The sequence below is a fragment of the Idiotropiscis lumnitzeri genome, chromosome 14 (assembly GCF_059441095.1).
Source record: "Idiotropiscis lumnitzeri isolate Australia: NSW breed Sydney's pygmy pipehorse chromosome 14, RoL_Ilum_1.0, whole genome shotgun sequence".
Classification (NCBI taxonomy): Eukaryota; Metazoa; Chordata; class Actinopteri; order Syngnathiformes; family Syngnathidae; genus Idiotropiscis; species Idiotropiscis lumnitzeri.
In genome coordinates this window covers 1,140,622-1,158,071 of record NC_142404.1, presented here as the reverse complement: position 1 = coordinate 1,158,071, position 17,450 = coordinate 1,140,622, and the positions used below count along the sequence as shown (strand labels likewise).

General features: G+C 42.6%; 2 protein-coding genes and 1 long non-coding RNA gene across 4 annotated transcripts in view; 2 read left to right on the top strand and 1 right to left on the bottom strand.

Moving 5' to 3' along the window:
- Window positions 1-17,450, top strand: part of LOC148323101 (uncharacterized) — a 175,044-nt gene that overhangs the window by 416 nt on the left and 157,178 nt on the right. Inside the window, exon 2 of the mRNA XM_088315645.1 lies at window positions 622-668. The gene's annotated coding sequence lies outside the window, so the exon portion shown is untranslated. The remainder of the gene's footprint in view (window positions 1-621; window positions 669-17,450) is intronic.
- The window catches only part of LOC148323103 (uncharacterized), a 32,665-nt gene that overhangs the window by 1,867 nt on the left and 13,348 nt on the right, over window positions 1-17,450 (bottom strand). The window contains exon 2 of one of the 2 annotated variants that reach the window (XR_015846442.1): window positions 259-371. This is a non-coding gene — a long non-coding RNA (uncharacterized LOC148323103). The remainder of the gene's footprint in view (window positions 1-258; window positions 372-17,450) is intronic. The other variant, XR_015846443.1, reaches the window with a different exon arrangement.
- Window positions 11,391-17,354, top strand: LOC148323104 (uncharacterized). Its single transcript, XM_088315630.1, has 4 exons — window positions 11,391-13,268; window positions 13,446-13,516; window positions 16,045-16,113; window positions 17,280-17,354. Exons 1-4 carry the CDS (start codon window positions 11,759-11,761, stop codon window positions 17,352-17,354), a joined length of 1,725 nt encoding a protein of 574 aa, XP_088171756.1. The 5' UTR covers window positions 11,391-11,758.

Here is a 17,450-nt window from a genome sequence, read left to right as displayed (position 1 = left end):
TGTTCAAAAACACAGAGAATAAAAAAAGATGCAACATTGAAAATGTGTTGATATTTTTATACATATGGTGCAGGGTCACTAAATGCCTGGATAATTGTTAACTGGTGTAGACAGTTTCTTTTTTTCAAGTCTGTCCTGAGTTGTAGCAAGTGGTCACGACTGTATAGCCTGTATAGTCACATATTCCCTTATATTTTTTATTCCCAACAAATTTCCCAGGACAGTGGACACTGCAGACAAGTTAGTATGTAATCCTACCCCTGTACTGAGAAGGAGAAGGTTCACTTGATCCTGACTTCAGGCACTCACCAGCTCAGGTGTCCATTTTTATGGACCTGCATGCCGAGTGGCAGGAGAGGCAGATAATAGATCTGTATTGGAAAAGAAACACATGGTGGGAATAGCCACTAGAAGAGTACAGTTCAATTTGGATTGTGTCACAATGATGAAGCCCTTTGCCCAGATCAGTAAGTGTGGACATTTAGTACATCTCAAAGTGCTTGTATTTGTCTTTCCTTTTCTTGAACATTTCTGGTGGTTTATCTCTCTTTGTAACATATGTCTGAACAGTTATAACCATTTAGAACCCATTCCTCCTTAAGTGATATTTATTTTTTACAGATCCTGAAAACAACACCACTGTGAATGAAACACCAACTCTCTCAACAGTAAGAATATCAAATACAGTGTTATGTAAAGAAATGCTATTCTAATTCAGCAAAAATTACACGATTCATTTTTTAGAAGTCATGGTATTGTAATTATTATACAGATAATATTGCACCAGACTTTTGCTTGAGAGGGATTTCATGCACTCAAATCATTAAACTATTTTGTGTGTCTACAAGTTTTTGAACATTGGTCAGTAATGCCCGATATTTCTAGTTTGACCAGTTTAAAGTTGCATCACGGTCATTATAACTTTGAAACTAAATTGACTCATCTAGAAAGTGATGTGCTACTAACTAGGTTGCACTGATCAATTTTCCATGGCAACAGCTGGTGTAAAAGTAAACCTATAGCGCACGCACACACACACGCACACGCACAAACGCACGCACACACCCCAACACACACTCACACACGCACATTTAAGCCAAATTCAAACACTGTACCATATTAGCTGGACATCTTTAGCATATCTTCTCAGAACAAAACACCCTGCTCAAGTTACCACTGGGTCTTGCAAACAACATTGCTGCAGTGTGGGGCTTGCGGGCAGAACTAAATGTACTGTATAAGTTTAAAAATACCTTTAAACATGACTCCATTTAGATCGTATTCAAGGATCAAAGGAAACTATTTGAACAGTCTTTGAATTAAAATATACTTAATATTTGCTAATTTTACATTCATTCCAAAAGCATTCCAGGACATGTTCATTATTTACGCCGTAGTACTTTGTCCGTCAAGCTGCAAGCAATTTCCCCTGAGCAGGTAAACTGCCGGAATCGTACTGAGCCAAAATCGATTCCTTGTTTTTTTTTAATTTTTTTTTTTTACTTTGTATCCCGCTTCGCTTAATCGGATGCATATCACTCTCCTCCACGGTCATTACCGCTCTTCTTCATTTGGATGACATGATCTACAGACCTAAATGTAAATGAATGGATTTTAAATATTTCACAATTTCTGTAAAACATGTCGCCAATTTGGATCCGATCATGGCGGCGCAGTTTAAGTTTTTCCGTTGTATGGAGTGGGAACTGCTTGAGTTTGCACTACTCTGGGCAATGCATAAATTTCCGTATATATATATATATATATATATATATATATATATACATCCATTATCTGTACCGCTTCTCCTCACAATGGTCGCGGGGGGTGCTGGAGCCTATCCCAGCTATCTTCGGGCAGTAGGCGGGCTACAACCTGGACTGGTTGCCAGCCAATTGCAGAAAATACATAAACCAACAACCATCTGCACTCACACTCACACATGGGGGCAATTTGGAGTGACCCATCAACCTGCCACTCATGTTTTTGGAATGTGGGAGGAAACCGGAGTACCTGGAGGAAACCCACGCAGGCACGGGGAGAACGTCCACTTGGCCTCACAGTTTTGAGGCACAGGGTTTGATTCCGGCTCCGGCCTTCCTTTGTGGAGTTTGCATGTTCGCCCCGTGCTTCCATGGTTTCCTCCGGGTACTCCGGTTTCCTCCCACATTCCCAAAATATGCATGGCAGTTTCATTCAGCTTGATTGGACACTCTAAATTACCCCTATGTGTGAGAGTGAGTGCAGATGGTTGTTTCTCTCTGTGTTTCCTGTGATTGGCTGTCAGTGGCGGGCCGTGTATTTCATACGTAGGCCTTCAGTGAAGTCCTACTTAGTCCGACTTAAATAAATCCCCCTCATATTACCATCATTTATGACACCACGGCTGGAGAAATAATGAACAGAAAGACACACACTACTGAGCGAGTGTTGGATGACCTAGCTTCTTTTGAAAAGTCCGACTTGAAAAGTCAGACTTAAAAATGGCGTCGCAAGTGCATCTGCAATCAAATCCACAATTTTCCCTCCTTCAGCCATTGTGGTTTAAAAAAATAAAGAATATATTTCAGATTTTCGAGCGGTCGCCAGTTACGACTTTCTGTTGTGTTGATTCAGCGTAACGCTGCCCCCTCACAAGTGAGTATCCAATCACAAGACACGTTCTTCACTTTCAACGTAAGGCCAGCGAGAAGGCTTACTGTCATCAAATCGTGATCCGATTGGCTATCGCAATTGTCTTATCAACGGGAAAAGTGCCCTTGAGACACGGAACAGACGCCCGCACGATTGGACCTGAAGGCCTCGGACGAATAGTGCGTGCTACTGGTATCATGAAATCTGCCTGGCAGCATGTGGTATCTGAATTCTTTTTTTTTTAGAACTTGTATTTTATTAAGGGTTTTTCTTTACAACAACAGAACATTCACACAATCATATGCATCCCAAAATACAATAGTAAAAAGGTCTCTAAGGTGATACAGTCATTACCAAATCCAGTCTCCCTGTCTCCCTACGCACCGGTAATCGAAAGTATTTACCGTGATCCAAAAGTGGCACAACCAAAGACACACCATAATGCACCCAAGGCACAACAAAGAGACGAGGGAAAAAAAAGAAAAAAAAAAACAACATTGCCTATTCCTCCATTTGTATTAGATCCTCCATAGGGCCCCACATCTTTTTGAAAGTATTTAGTTGAAGCCTCAGCAAATAAGTTATTCTTTCCATTTTTGAAGTTCTCTCAACTTTAAAATCCATGAATCAAAGGAGGGTGGATCTGTTCGCAATCATTAATAATAATAATTTGCCCTTTATTAGTCCCACAATGGGGAAATTCGAGATTCGAACCCAGGCCTCCTGGGGAGACTGGGTCCTGAACGCGGCGCCTTAGACCACTCGGCCAAGATGTTGTGATACACTTCAGAGCGGCTTCAAAAAAAATATTCAAGAGGTATTTTGCTGCTCTTCCCTGCATCCCTGGTGGTGGAATTCAGAGTATGGATTTATTATTTTGGGAGAACCTGATTTATTGCTTCATATACACCGTCCCAGAAACCCTGTATTTTGAAGCATGTCCAAAAGACATGCGTGTGATTTGGCACCTCCGTGCCACAGTGTCGCCAACACAAGCTAGGAACATTCGGGTTCATCTTTGCCACAATATCTGGTGTCCTGAAATATCTACAACATATTTTCCATTTAAAATCTCTCCATGTAGTCAGGTGTGCCACTATCAACCTCTTTCCACTTTTCATCCGACACAGCCCGTACCGCCTCCGCCTCTCATCGGTGTTTTGCCTGAATGGGCTTATTTTGAGCCATTAACACAAATATCTTGTATAATTTTGCAATAATTTTATTGCCTTCGTGTGGTTTTTGGATTTGAATTAAGAATGCTTCTGTTGGTAATGGATCTGATATTTTCCCCATTCTTTATGGCATATCAAAAAAGATTGTATTTGCAGGTATCTAAATAAATCACTTTTTGGAAGTTGGAACTGACTCCATATCTGTTCAAATGACGATAATTCCCTCTTATCAACCAACTGATGTACATAAACAAGGTCATGTTTTGCCCTTTTCGAAAAGCCCATATCAAGGCTAACTGGAGTGAAGGATTTCAAATACCTGATACTAGCCAGCGCAGAAATCTAAGTTGGTAACTTAAAAGCGACTCTAACCCTCTTCCAGATGTCAAGCATGGTTTTGGTCCATCTTGCCAGGCCCTCAACCTGAGTACCGATGAATGGCAATGCTTGTAGTGGTACGGAGCACATAGATTGTTTGATGCCCACCCACCTTGTATGCGCGTCGTTTTGCATCCATATAGCCAGTGCTCTTAATTGTGCCACTCAAAATACAATTTCAAATTAGGTAAATTAAGTCCGCCTTCTTCCTTCACTCTTTGAAGTGTTTTATATTTAATTTTAGGGCGTTTCTGTTGCCATATGAATTTAGAAAAACATTTATCCATTTCTGCAAATTTTGATCTAGGAATTCCAATTGGTAACATTTGGAATACATACAAAAACCGAGGCAGGACATTCATACGGACAGCTTCAATACGTCCAAAGAGGGAAAGAGGCAACGCTGTCCATCGGTCGAGATCACTTTTGACAGTATTAATTATTCTGGCATAATTCGCCTCGTACAGATTATCCAGCAAAAGTGGAATATAAATCCCTAGGTATTTTATGACGTCTTTTGGCCAACGAAAGCCACTTTACCATTTTAGCTCTGATGGGATATTCCCCAGTACGCCCATAGCCTCCGTTTTATCTACATTAATCTTATAACCAGAATAATACCCATATAGTAATATCTGATTCATGAGACGTGTAATTGTAGTGTGTGGCTCAGTCAAATATGAGGACATCATCCGCATACAGGGATATCTTATGTACTTCCTCACCTATTGATACTCCTTTTATATCCACATCGTCTCTGATAAGTTGAGCTAGCGGCTCGATACTAATGGCAAAAAGATGGGGTAACAACGGACACCCCTGGTGACATCCATGCTCCAAGTTAAACCTTGCTGACCTACACCCATTGACCCTAACAGCTGCATGTGGGGAAGAGTTAATTATATCAATCCAGTTTATGAATTTGAGACCAAATTAAAATTTTTTGAACCTATGCATTAACTATTTCCATGATACTCGGTCGAATGCCTTATGGGCTTCTAATGATAACACTGTTGTCGTGATTTTACTCTGTTTTTGGTACAATAACACATTAAGTAACTGCCTCAAGTTGTTACCGTAGTGTCTACTTGTAATGAATCCAGTCTGATCAGGGTGACTATTCTCAGTTATTATATTGTTTAACCATTGTGGCAATATAGGTGTCAAAATGTGGACGTCCCCATTCAGCATTGACAGGGGTCTGTACGAGCCACAGTTAGTAGGATCCTTACCATCTTTGTGTAGTACAACTATCGTAGCTTCTGACCAGGATGGCGCTGTTGTTTTAGTTTCTAATAAATGATAATAAGCGTTCAATAAAAGGGGAGTTAATTCTTCTTGAAAACATTTGTAGAATTTGTTTATAAATCCATCTGGTCCTGGGCATTTATTATTTTTAAAGGATGAAATGGTCCGTTTAATTTCCCAATCCTGGATTGGTACATCCAGAGCCCTGACTGCTGTTCCAGTTCGCTCAGTTTTCTCTATATCCTGTAAATACTGTGCTATTTTTTGTGTCGTCGGTGCAGGTGTCAGTGTTTTGATAGAGCAATTTATAAAAGTTTGCAAATACATCGGCTATTTCCTCAGGCTTGACCACCACTTTAGTTCCCTCTTTGAATTTATGTACGGTATTAGAAGAACCTAAAAGGTTAAAGTCTACTCAGACTCAGAGGTATTCAATTAAAAGTCACGGAGGTCCACGGCGAAAATTTCCTCCAATTAAAAGGTCCGAACCAAAGTCCAACTTCCCTTAGTGTCTAGCCTATGTTCACATTTTTATGTAGTTTCAATATTTAGTCATTTTCAAAATAGCGCATTTATACACTAAATATTTAGCAATATTCCCATTAAACACGTTTGCCAGTCAAACAAATATAAGGCGTTTATTTCACATTCAAGAAAATGTGGCTCCAGGAACTTAAGGGTGCCACTTCCAGAAAAAACTGTAAAAAGTGCTAAGCATTGAGTTAACATATTTTACCTTTTTTTTTCTTAAATCAAAGAGTTATCAGTCTAAAAAACGGAAAGCCTAAATATCCAAGTAAAACAGGTCAACATGTCAAAATGGCTGTCCTCATCAAAAAGAGCTTTTACACCACCTTTTCTTTTGAATATTTTTTTAACTTCTCTTAATGAGAAAAATGAGTATGTGACTGCCCTGCCAGTGACTTAAATCCGGGTTGGAACGGAGTCAGGGCCATTGGGATTTGGTAGATTATTTCACACATCTGGGTTTTGTGTTTTCCTTTAAATAATGTTTGTGCAACCGCATTTAAGCACTCCTTCACAACTTCCCCATCATTGAATGTTTTTTTATGTTTCCCTAAAATCCATCATACTTTTAGTTAACATTCGTTTGCATGGCGCTCGGCTGTAAACGAAAATGTAAAAATCTGTTACACTGCACTCGAAGTTTGATGTTTTTGCGTGCGCTCACCTCAAACTTCAGCGGATAACTTTGCACGAAAGTGCGGTGCTTTGTTTCGTAGTGGCGCTTCGCAATGTTGCTACGGTTTCGGAGCATATTATATTATAGCCAGAACGAAACTAAATTTCTCCGTCTATTATATTTAAAACAACACGCATCGACCTTGCTAACTTTTTAGCAAGGCATGCTGTCAGCAGCACTCTCTTCCGGTCTGCTGCGCAATTGGCAGTGGATCATAAAAGATTTGATTGGCTCAAATCAGTGATGCCTTTTCCGTATTAACTAGAATTGCAGCGTCCACGTTTGTGAATGCGCCCTGAAAAAAAATTCATCATAGATTGGTCATGGGTCCGGTCCAAACCATCTGTTGGTCCGGATCCGGACCGCGGTCCGCCATTTGGTGATGCCTGGTCTACTCGCTCTATTCCCATGTTCATAATACTGCTGCCTAGTAAATCTGAGCCTTCCCTCTACCTTTTCAGATAATAGCTCCTGGAGTTCCTTAGAGCTATGCTAAGTTCTGTAAAATGATTAGGTGACAATCCTTGTTTGTGTTTGTGTTCCAACACTTTAATTTTCTCCTCTTAATTCCATTTATTTAGAATTTTTTCCACTTTTTTGCCTTAGCATAAGAAATTATTCTTCCTCTTAAATACTCTTTTGTGGCGTCCCAATCCTTAAATACGCTTTTGCGCAGTCCCACAGCACGATTGGAGAGGTACCTGGAATATTATTGGTATCTATATAACTCTTGAATTTGGTTTTAATTAATGTAACAAAGACCGTATCATTAAGAAGAGAGGCATTTAATATCCATTGCTTTAAAGTTGGTGTCAGATCTAGATCCCACCGAAGCATGACTGGGGCATGATCTGAAATTGTGATGGGCATAATACTTATATCTTCTACTCCATACAATTCAGCTTCAGGAGTAAAAAAAATAGTCAATCCTTGTATATGAGGCATGTCTATTGGAATAAAATGTAAAATTTCTCTCTTTAGGAAGTTTAGTAAGATGCTTAAGCGTTTTCCCCATTTTTGTTATGGAAGTTTTTGATGGAGGTTTCTTGTCTTGTGACATCACACAGTTAACATCTCCACCCAAAAGCAATCGACCAAAACTATGCTCTGCAATCCGGTTAAATATCGATTTAGGGGCATACATATTAACAAAGGACACTTCTATACCATCTAGTATCCCATTCACTATTATAAATCTGCCCTCCTCATCTTTATGTATTGATGTTTCAATGAAATTAACTTGTTGATGTATCAATATTGCCACGCCTCTTCTTTTTCTAGAGCTATGAGATGAATAATACACTTTATCGGCCCTGGATTTCTTTAATTTCTGGTGTTCCCCATCTGGTAGAAGTGTTTCTTGTAATAGGGCTACTTGACATCTTAAGTGTTTGAGCTGTAATGATATTTTCCGTCTCTTAATTGGGCTATTCAAACCCTCACATTATAGCTCATGGTTATCAGTGGGCTCATGGTTTAAGAATTAGTGTTGTAACAATAAGGCGTAGTAGAGATTGCTTGGGTCTGAGACATGCCAGTTATAGTGGGCCAAGTGGGGTGATATAATATAGCAACCACATATGGAAAGACAACACAAAACAATTTTTTGTATGCATAGGAACGCTCCATTATAAAAACATTTGCACTTAAGATGACACCATAGTACATTAAAAATGTAGGATTTGTTGGCCGTGTATGTCACGATCCGTGTCTGTCATGCCATGTGTCTTTTGTTTTGACAGCTGTGTGGGCGTTCCTCCAGCGAACGTCTCGGGCCGGGCCATCAGCAGCTGCGAGACACGCCCACCAGCTCCACACCGGACTCCTATTCACGCACTGATTGCACGCACTATTTAAGACACTTACACTGACTCCCCAGCGTCGGATCGTTATCCCACATCGCTCATGTTCATGTTCCACGTTCTAGTTCGCTCTATTGTTAATGTGTATCTTGTTACTGCGTTTTTGTGTTTTCGTCTCCGCCAGCTATTGCTCAGTGCGCTTTCTGTTTATCACTTACCTGATTGGATTCCCCTTACCCTTGTGCAGTAAGCTATTTGCGTTGTTTCTTTCTCTTGCCTTTTGCAAGTGCTTTTCGTTCCTCCGTATTGCCTTTTGCGTCCTGGTGTGAATCCCCACCAGCGCTTTCTGTTTTCCCTCGTCGATAGTTATTTTTCATTGTTGCTATAGCCGATAGCCCCGGCTAGTTCACGATTGTATATTGGAGATTGCCTATTCTAATTATTAATAAATATCTTTGTATCACCTATTTTCTCGTGTTTGCGCTTGGAGAGTCCTGCTCCATCCACCAGCGTTGCTGGTGGATCATAACAGTGTAGACAATAATAGGGCGCAACACACAACATAAGAAGAAACTTGAGCATGAGGAATGGGGAAAAAAATGGGAAAAGTCCCTGTTGGAGCAGTTTTTTGAGTAATGCAATATGGCAACACCACCACTAGGGCAATTGATGACGTCAGCACTGGTTGCGCCCATATATCAATAACAAATGCAGCACAGGTGGGGGAACGCTGGTGGGATACCGTTTTTCAATCGCACTTACTCAAGACGCATTACTTAATATACACGAACTTGGTGAAGATAGAAAATGGTATTATATATTGATTACTGCTTATGCGCGTATGTTTTTTATTTTAAGTTAGGAAGACCGTAGCCATTTATTTATTTAATTTACTTGACCTCACGGCATGACATCTGTACTGAAATGACTACGATTAAGACTAACCCTTGACTGCTTGACGTCACATACATAACCACACATCAACATCAAGACCAGTGAAAACAAGCGAACAACATCGCAACTTCAATCCATTGTGAGTGAGTGCGCATTAAAAACTTTCTTTCACCAGCGTATCATTGAAACAGGCTATAAACAAAGTTAAAAAACGTCTGAGAAGAAAGCAATTGACGAAAGAAATAAAAGTTTGAAGACGGAACGCTGTCGTGTGGATAGTGGAGTGGTCGCTTGGAATGATTGATTGTTTATGAACAAAGTGGATCGTTTAGTGGTGATGATTTAACCAAAGTGGAATGAATTGACGCGACGCATTATTGAAACGCATGCAGTTGACATACGCTTAGAGGTAGATTTATGACTTATATTGTTTTTTTATGTCAACAATAAACGGTTGGAAATGTTAAACGAGGCACAAGTGAACGTAAACATTACAAACTCCTGTATTAACTTTGCCGATTGTATATAATGATAGAGACGCTATTCTGTGAACAACAACCGAGCCAATCAAGTCACTGTCACATCAACCGCTGCTTTGTTGATATAGGTTGCGTGTACGCATATTCGTGAAGTTAACACAATGTCTCACACCAATGAGAATAATGGCAATCTCAACCAAACTGTTGGAATTTAGGATATTAATAAAGGCAGAACCCAAAATGACATCGTTAAATGTCTCGCCATTGAAATGGAAGAATTTGATCCCAATTATTCTGACACTGATAAAATGGCAGGTGACAAAAATAAGACATCACAACCTGAGAAAGTGACCCCCAAACCAGTCGGACATGGGAAAAGAAAACCCAAACTAACTGAGAAGGCTCTGAAGAATAAAACAGAGGGACTAATAAAACATAAATCTGCTAAATATAGTAAATTAACATCAAAGATGAATTACATTGAGTCCATTATGCAAGTAGGATATGATGAAATCGAAATAATCACCCAATCATACAGCAATTTCAATGAAATAACTAAAGAATTTACAACCATTCAAAAAAGAATTTATGAATTGCTCAAAGAGAAAGAAAAGAGATGTGGATCACACACATTGGTACCTGCCCAAAGCTGCTTAGCTCCGTAAAACAATGGCTGCAAAAGGCAACAACAGTTGAACAGTGGGTGCAACAAAGTGCAGAATTTCCTTCTAAACAACAACAACATCTGAAGAAAGCAAATGGACAACAAACACAGTCCAATTGTGAAAAGGAGAGTCAGGATTCTTGTGTGTAGTAGTAGTAGTTTCGTGTGGTTTTCACACCTCCTGTCTCATCCCTGAAAGCCAATTCCATTTTTGAGGTGTGTAGTCGAGAGCAAGTTTTAACGCTTGGTTCGACCACCAGGGTGAGATTCCTCTTAGTCAGGCCCCCAGAGTGCTAGCTGCACTCCAGGCAGCCGCTCAAGCCTCCACACGACGGCAGCGTGGGAATCTCGGTCGTGGAGGATTCTTGTGTGTCACTGGGAATGATGAGCAAATTAGGGTGGGATACCAAAAAGAGCAAATGCAACAGCTGCTCATCCTCAACCAGGTGCACCGCTGAAGTGGAGAGAGCTGCACTTTTAGTCCAGGTTGAAGGTTTAAAGAAGGCACAGGCCCTTGAACGAGATGAAGCTAAATTAAAGGCGAAAAGAGAAATGTTGGTTCTTGTAATGCAACTTGCTGCTGCAGATGCAAAACTCAAAACCTACGAGGTCATGAGTTTAAGTGTAAAGGGCAACAAATTAAGGCCAAAGAAAGAACTAGAACTCCATTATGGTAATGGCGAATGGGATATTGATGACGACAGTGTTACGGAATCTGACGATGTTGATGATGTATATGACAATGATGATGATGAGCAGAGTGGAAAATCAGGTGGGCAACCACAACCATTTGATTGTTTTAACAGGACCAGGCCTCAAACACCATTGTCCACACACAGCAAACCCACCAATGCCAGGCTGACCCAGAAACCAACTGATTCCAGTTCAGAGCTATTGAAAAATAATGCAAAAGCAAAACGAAACAACCAAAATGCTAATTAAAGAGCAGAGACTTTCCACTTTACCTGCAAAGGAGCTCACAATATTTAAGGGAGACCCCCTGCATTACCATACATTTATACGCACCTTGGAGCACTCCATTGAAAGCAAAACAGACAATGCTCGTGATTTATTACTCTTTTTGGACCAATACACAGATGGTCAACCAAGAATACTTGTACGAAGCTGCATTCATATGCCACCAGCCCAAGGAGATGGAAAAGCAAAAAGACCGTTTCAGAGACACTATGGAAGTGATATTCTCGTTGCATCAGCCTACCAAAGGAGAGGTTTGAACTGGCAGGTGCTTAAATCAGAGGACTGCTTGGGACTGAGGGAATATGGTTTATCCCTGCGCAGTTGCGCAAATTCTTGATTTCCGGTTCCGGCGCCGCGCGAGTGGCTGCCTGTTTACAGCAGCGTGGCTCACTATTGAGCCTTTTTCGTGTGTTTTTTCCCTTTACCCTTTTTTATTTTATTTTTACCTCACCTCAGCAATGGACATCCAACTTGCGGTGGTTTTACTACTGTTGGGGGCTGTTTTTTGCGCGATCGTGTCCGGAGACGAAACTCGGAGCTACGGATCGATCGTGTACACAAGAGATCAGCTGTTAGCACTCCGTGCTAACCCCGCGTGGGCTCCCGGAGCGAGACCCGATATTCCCCGCGAGCTGAGGAGGAAGAGACGGGGATGTCGTGCGGGGGCTAAACGCCAGGCAAGGAGGAGACGATATCACCCCGTCCTCCCGTCCGTTATTATGGGGAATGTTCGATCACTCTCCAACAAAATGGACGAGCTAACAGCGCTAACCCGGCACGAGAGGATTGTCCGGGAGGCTAGCTTGCTGGTGTTCACGGAGTCGTGGCTAACAGAGCTAACGCCGGACGCCGTCGTGGAATTGGACGGCTTCCAAATACTACGCGCGGACAGGACACTGGAGAGCGGTAAGAGAAAAGGGGGAGGGCTGGCTGTGTTTGTTAATGATAGATGGTGTAACCCTGGGCATATAACTGTTAAGGATCAACTTTGCAGTCGGGACATTGAGATGATAGCTGTTAGCATGCGTCCGGTCTCTTTACCGCGAGAGTTCAGTCATGTGATCGCGATGGCGGCGTACGTGCCTCCCTCTGCTAATGGTGAGACAGCCTGTGATGTACTGAATGCAGCTGTGAGCAGGCTACAAACACAGCACCCAAATGCCTTGTTCCTTATCTCTGGAGACTTCAATCATGCTTCTCCTTCCTCCTCTCTGCCTTCATTCACACAATATGTAACATGCCAAACCAGAGACAATAAAATATTGGACCTCTTCTATGCCAACACCAAGGAGGCGTACACGTCACTGCCCCTCCCCCCGCTGGGCAAAGCTGACCACAACTTGGTTGCTCTCCTGCCTGTGTACAAACCTCTCGTCCGCAGGCAGCCAGCTGTGACACGCACAGTTCAGCGATGGTCCGGAGAAGCCGAGGAGGCCTTGAAGGACTGTTTCAACACAACTGTGTGGGAGGTATTCAGCGAAGCTCACGGTGAGGACATTAATGGTCTAACAGACACAGTTACAGACTATATTAACTTCTGCATGGAGAACACCATTCCCACCAGGACTGTAAGATGTTTCTCCAACAACAAACCCTGGATCACACCGGACATTAAAGCTCTCCTGAAGGAGAAAAAGAGAGCTTTTGTTTCAGGCGACAAGGACGAGCTGAAGAGAGTGCAGCGTCAGCTGAGAGGGAGGATCCGAGAGGGGAAAAAGTCCTACAGGATGCGGATGGAAGAACAACTGCAGCGGAACAATGCCAGGGATGTCTGGAGGGGCCTGAAGACCATCTCAGGCCACGGACAAGCAGGTAAGACCCAGAAGGGGGGGGGGCCTCAGTGGGCAAATGAGTTGAACCTATTTTTCAATAGGTTTGATCAAATGTCTGACCCCGCTCAGGCTTCCCTGATGCAGCCCCCACCCACCCCTCCTGCCACTGCGAACAAGACCCTCTCTCCCCCTCTCTCGCCCCTCTCTCTCTCCACAGGCTCCAGTTCCCAGCCTCATCAGACAACCACCACTTCCTCCTGCTCAGCCTTTTTCCTCACAACATCTCAGGTGAAGAACCAGCTGAGGAAGATGAAGGCGAGGAAGGCGGCAGGCCCAGATGGGATCAGCTCCCAGCTCCTCAAATCCTGCGCAGACCAGCTGAGTGGAATCGTCCAGCACATGTTCAACCTGAGCTTGAAGCTGGGCAGAGTCCCCCAGCTGTGGAAAACATCCTGCCTGGTTCCGGTTCCAAAGACACCCCATCCAAAGGAGCTCAACAACTTCAGACCAGTGGCGCTGACGTCTCATCTGATGAAGACCCTGGAGAGACTGGTCCTCGTCCATCTGCGCCCCCTGGTCAGCTCCTCAATGGACCCACTCCAGTTTGCATACCAGCCTGGCATCAGTGTGGATGATGCCATCACCTACCTGCTCCACACTTCACTCTTCCACCTGGAGAAGGCGGGGGGCACGGTGAGGATCATGTTCTTTGATTTCTCAAGTGCTTTCAACACCATCCAGCCCGCCTTATTGGGAGACAAGCTGGAGCAGGCGGGAGTGGCCCACCACCTCATCACATGGATCCACGACTACCTCACAAACCGGCCACAGTACGTGAGGACACAGGACTGTGTGTCTGACGTGCTCCTCTGCAGCACGGGAGCGCCGCAGGGAACTGTTCTGGCTCCCTTCCTGTTCACCCTCTACACCTCGGACTACAAATACAATTCCACAACCTGTCACCTGCAGAAGTTCTCTGATGACTCTGCAATTGTCGGCCTCATCACTGACGATGACGATCGGGAGTACAGAGGGGTTACGCAGGGGTTCGTGGACTGGTGTCAGCAGAACCGCCTCCAAATCAACGCTGGGAAATCCAAAGAGCTGGTGGTGGATTTCCGCAAGCGTCGGCACTCTCCACCTGCACCAGTGAATATCCAGGGAACAGACGTTGAGAGGGTCTCAACTTACAAGTACCTGGGTGTTCATCTGAACAATAAACTGGACTGGAGCGACAACACAGACGCTCTCTATAGGAAGGGTCAGAGCAGACTCTTCCTACTCAGGCGGCTGAGGTCCTTTGGCGTTCGGGGAACACTCCTCAGGAACTTCTATGACTCGGTGGTTTCATCAGTCATCTTCTATGGAGTGGTCTCCTGGGCAGGAGGCATCTCGGGCCGGGACAAAAAGAGACTGGACAAACTGGTGAGGAGGGCCAGCTCTGTCCTGGGCTGCTCCCTGGACTCTGTGGACTCAGTGGGGGGCAGAAGGATGACGGCAAAACTGTCATCAATGCTGGACAAACAAGCCCACCCATTCAATGACACTCTGAGAACACTTTACAGCTCCTTCAGTGACAGACTTTTACACCCTCGCTGTACCAAAGAGAGATTTCGCCGCTCCTTCCTGCCAACTGCTGTCAGACTTTTTAACAAGAACATTGGGTCAGGCCTACAAACGGGAGGGCATTAGTGCAATTGTGCAGTCCTAGGATGCAATATTAACTACCACTGTACTTTCAGCCAAGGGTGTACTTAAATATTGACCAATTATGTATTTTGTTTACCATTACAGTATTCTTATTACAATACTTCTATCACTGTAGTATTTCTACCACTGCAGGATGTTCACTATTACAGTACTTTTATCATTGCAGTACTTTTATCATTGCAGTATTTTTCTATCATTGCGGTACTTTTACTATTACAGTACTTTTACCATTGCAGTACTTTTATCATTGCAGTATTTTTCTATCATTGCGGTACTTTTACTATTACAGTACTTTTATCATTGCTGTACTTTTATCATTGCAGTATTTTTCTATCATTGCGGTACTTTTACTATTACAGTAGTTTTAACATTGCAGTACTTTTACCATTGCAGTACTTTCATCATTGCAGTATTTTTCTATTGTTGCAGTACTTTTACTATTACAGTACTTTTACCATTGCAGTATTTTCTATCATGCAGTACTTTTCTATCATTTCAGTACTCTTACCATTACAGTACTTTTATCATTGCAATATTTTTATGATTGCAGTATTTTCAATCATTCAGTAGTTTTTATCATTACAGCGTTTCCCCCTCTGTATAATGGACAGACATTAGGAGTGTTTCCTTACACTTAGATACGTTTATACTGTGTATATTTGCATGCTTTTTCTGAATGTCTGCTGCTAATGTTATACATTAACGGCTACATTACGCCGCCGACTCTGTGTGATCTTTATCTTTGCTGCTGTAACATCTCAAATTTCCCCATTGTGGGACTAATAAAGGACATCTTATCTTATCTTATCTTATTCTATGGCAGATGTAAAGGCCCTAAATGACTTAAACACCACCACTCACCTACGCACCGTAGTTTCAAAGCTTCCCTTTAAGCACAGGGATAAATGGAGAAGTGTAGCCTTCGAGTACCAAGAACGTACCAAAGCCAGAGCCAAGTTCAAGCAGCTGGTAAACTTTGTTGAAAAGCAAGCAAAGATGGCATGTGACCCGACATTTGGGACTATCCAAGACACTGCCATACCACAACTGAAGGATGAAAGGAAAAGGTCCCTCCTAAAATAAAACCTGTCTCAACGGCATACAAGAGCAGCTTCACCGCCATGGCAACCGAGGAGTCGGCTCAAGGTCAAGCCCCAGACCTAGCATCCAGAAAAGTATGTCTGTACTGTAAAAGGAACCATGCAATTGAAGACTGCGAAGAACTGACTAACAAAAGAGGGAAGACAAAGTTGAGTCCATTAAAACAAATGGTATCTGTTTTGGCTGCATGAACAAAGGTCACATTAGCAAGGACTGCAGAAAAAGACTCACCTGCAAAATCTGCACATTGAAGCATCCTACAATGCTACCCATTGAAAGGACAAAGACAGACGACAAGCAAAAGACACCAGCCGCAGGTACAGATAAGACACCAACAGCAGCCAGTGCTCCTGTGTCTTTAGAAAAGCACCTTCATATCGGGGCCGGTGACACTCAGACACTCGCCATTGTTCCTCTTAAGGTGAAAATGTCAAACAGCAATACTTGTGTACAAACGTACGCCTTTCTGGATCCAGGTGGCACAGAAATGTTTTGCACAACTGCTCTGCAAAGATGACTAAATGTCAACGGAAGGAAAACGAGAATTCTATTGAAAACGCTTGGACAGGAGAAGACGACAACTGTGGAAAAAATCTCAGACCTTGAAGTTTCCAATGAAGAAAATGACTTCATAAAGCTGTCAGCAGTATACACCCAAGATGATATACCTGTAACAAAGGAGCAAATTCCAACATCGGAATCAATGAAGGAATGGGATTACCTTAAGGAGGTGAAATTGACCCGTATTGATTCCAATGTTGACCTTCTGATTGGAACAAACTCGCCTAAAACCATGGAACCATGGAAGGTAATCAACAGCAGAGACGGTCCATATGCTGTTCGAACTAGATTAGGATGGGTGGTTAATGGACTTCTGAATATTTGCAATAGCATAGATGATCAGCCTCCAGAGATACACAGTCATCGAATTTCAGTAGTGAATTTAGAAGATCTCATGAAACAGAACTTTAATCACGACTTTCCTGAAAAATCATATGAAAAAAAGGCAGAAATGTCCATCCAGGACAAAAGGTTCATGGACATAATGTCCTCCTCGGTTGAAATGAAGAATGGACATTACTAGAAAACCAATATTTTTATGCCTAACAACAAAGAACTGGCGGAATGCCATGCCCGGAGCTTAAAAAACAAGTTGCGGAGAGATTTGCATTCTCACCAAAAGTATAAAACATTTCTGTAAGAAGTCATCAAGAAAGGTCATGCGGAACTTGTGCCACAGGAGCAGTTGGTGCTGGAGGAGGGAAAGGTTTGGTATCTTCCTCTCCATGGTGTGCGACACCAAAAGAAGCACTAACTGCGAGTGGTTTTTGACTGCTCTGCCCAGTTCCAAGGTGTTTCACTTAATGACGAGCTGATTCCAGGACCAAATCTCACTAAGACATTGTTAGGA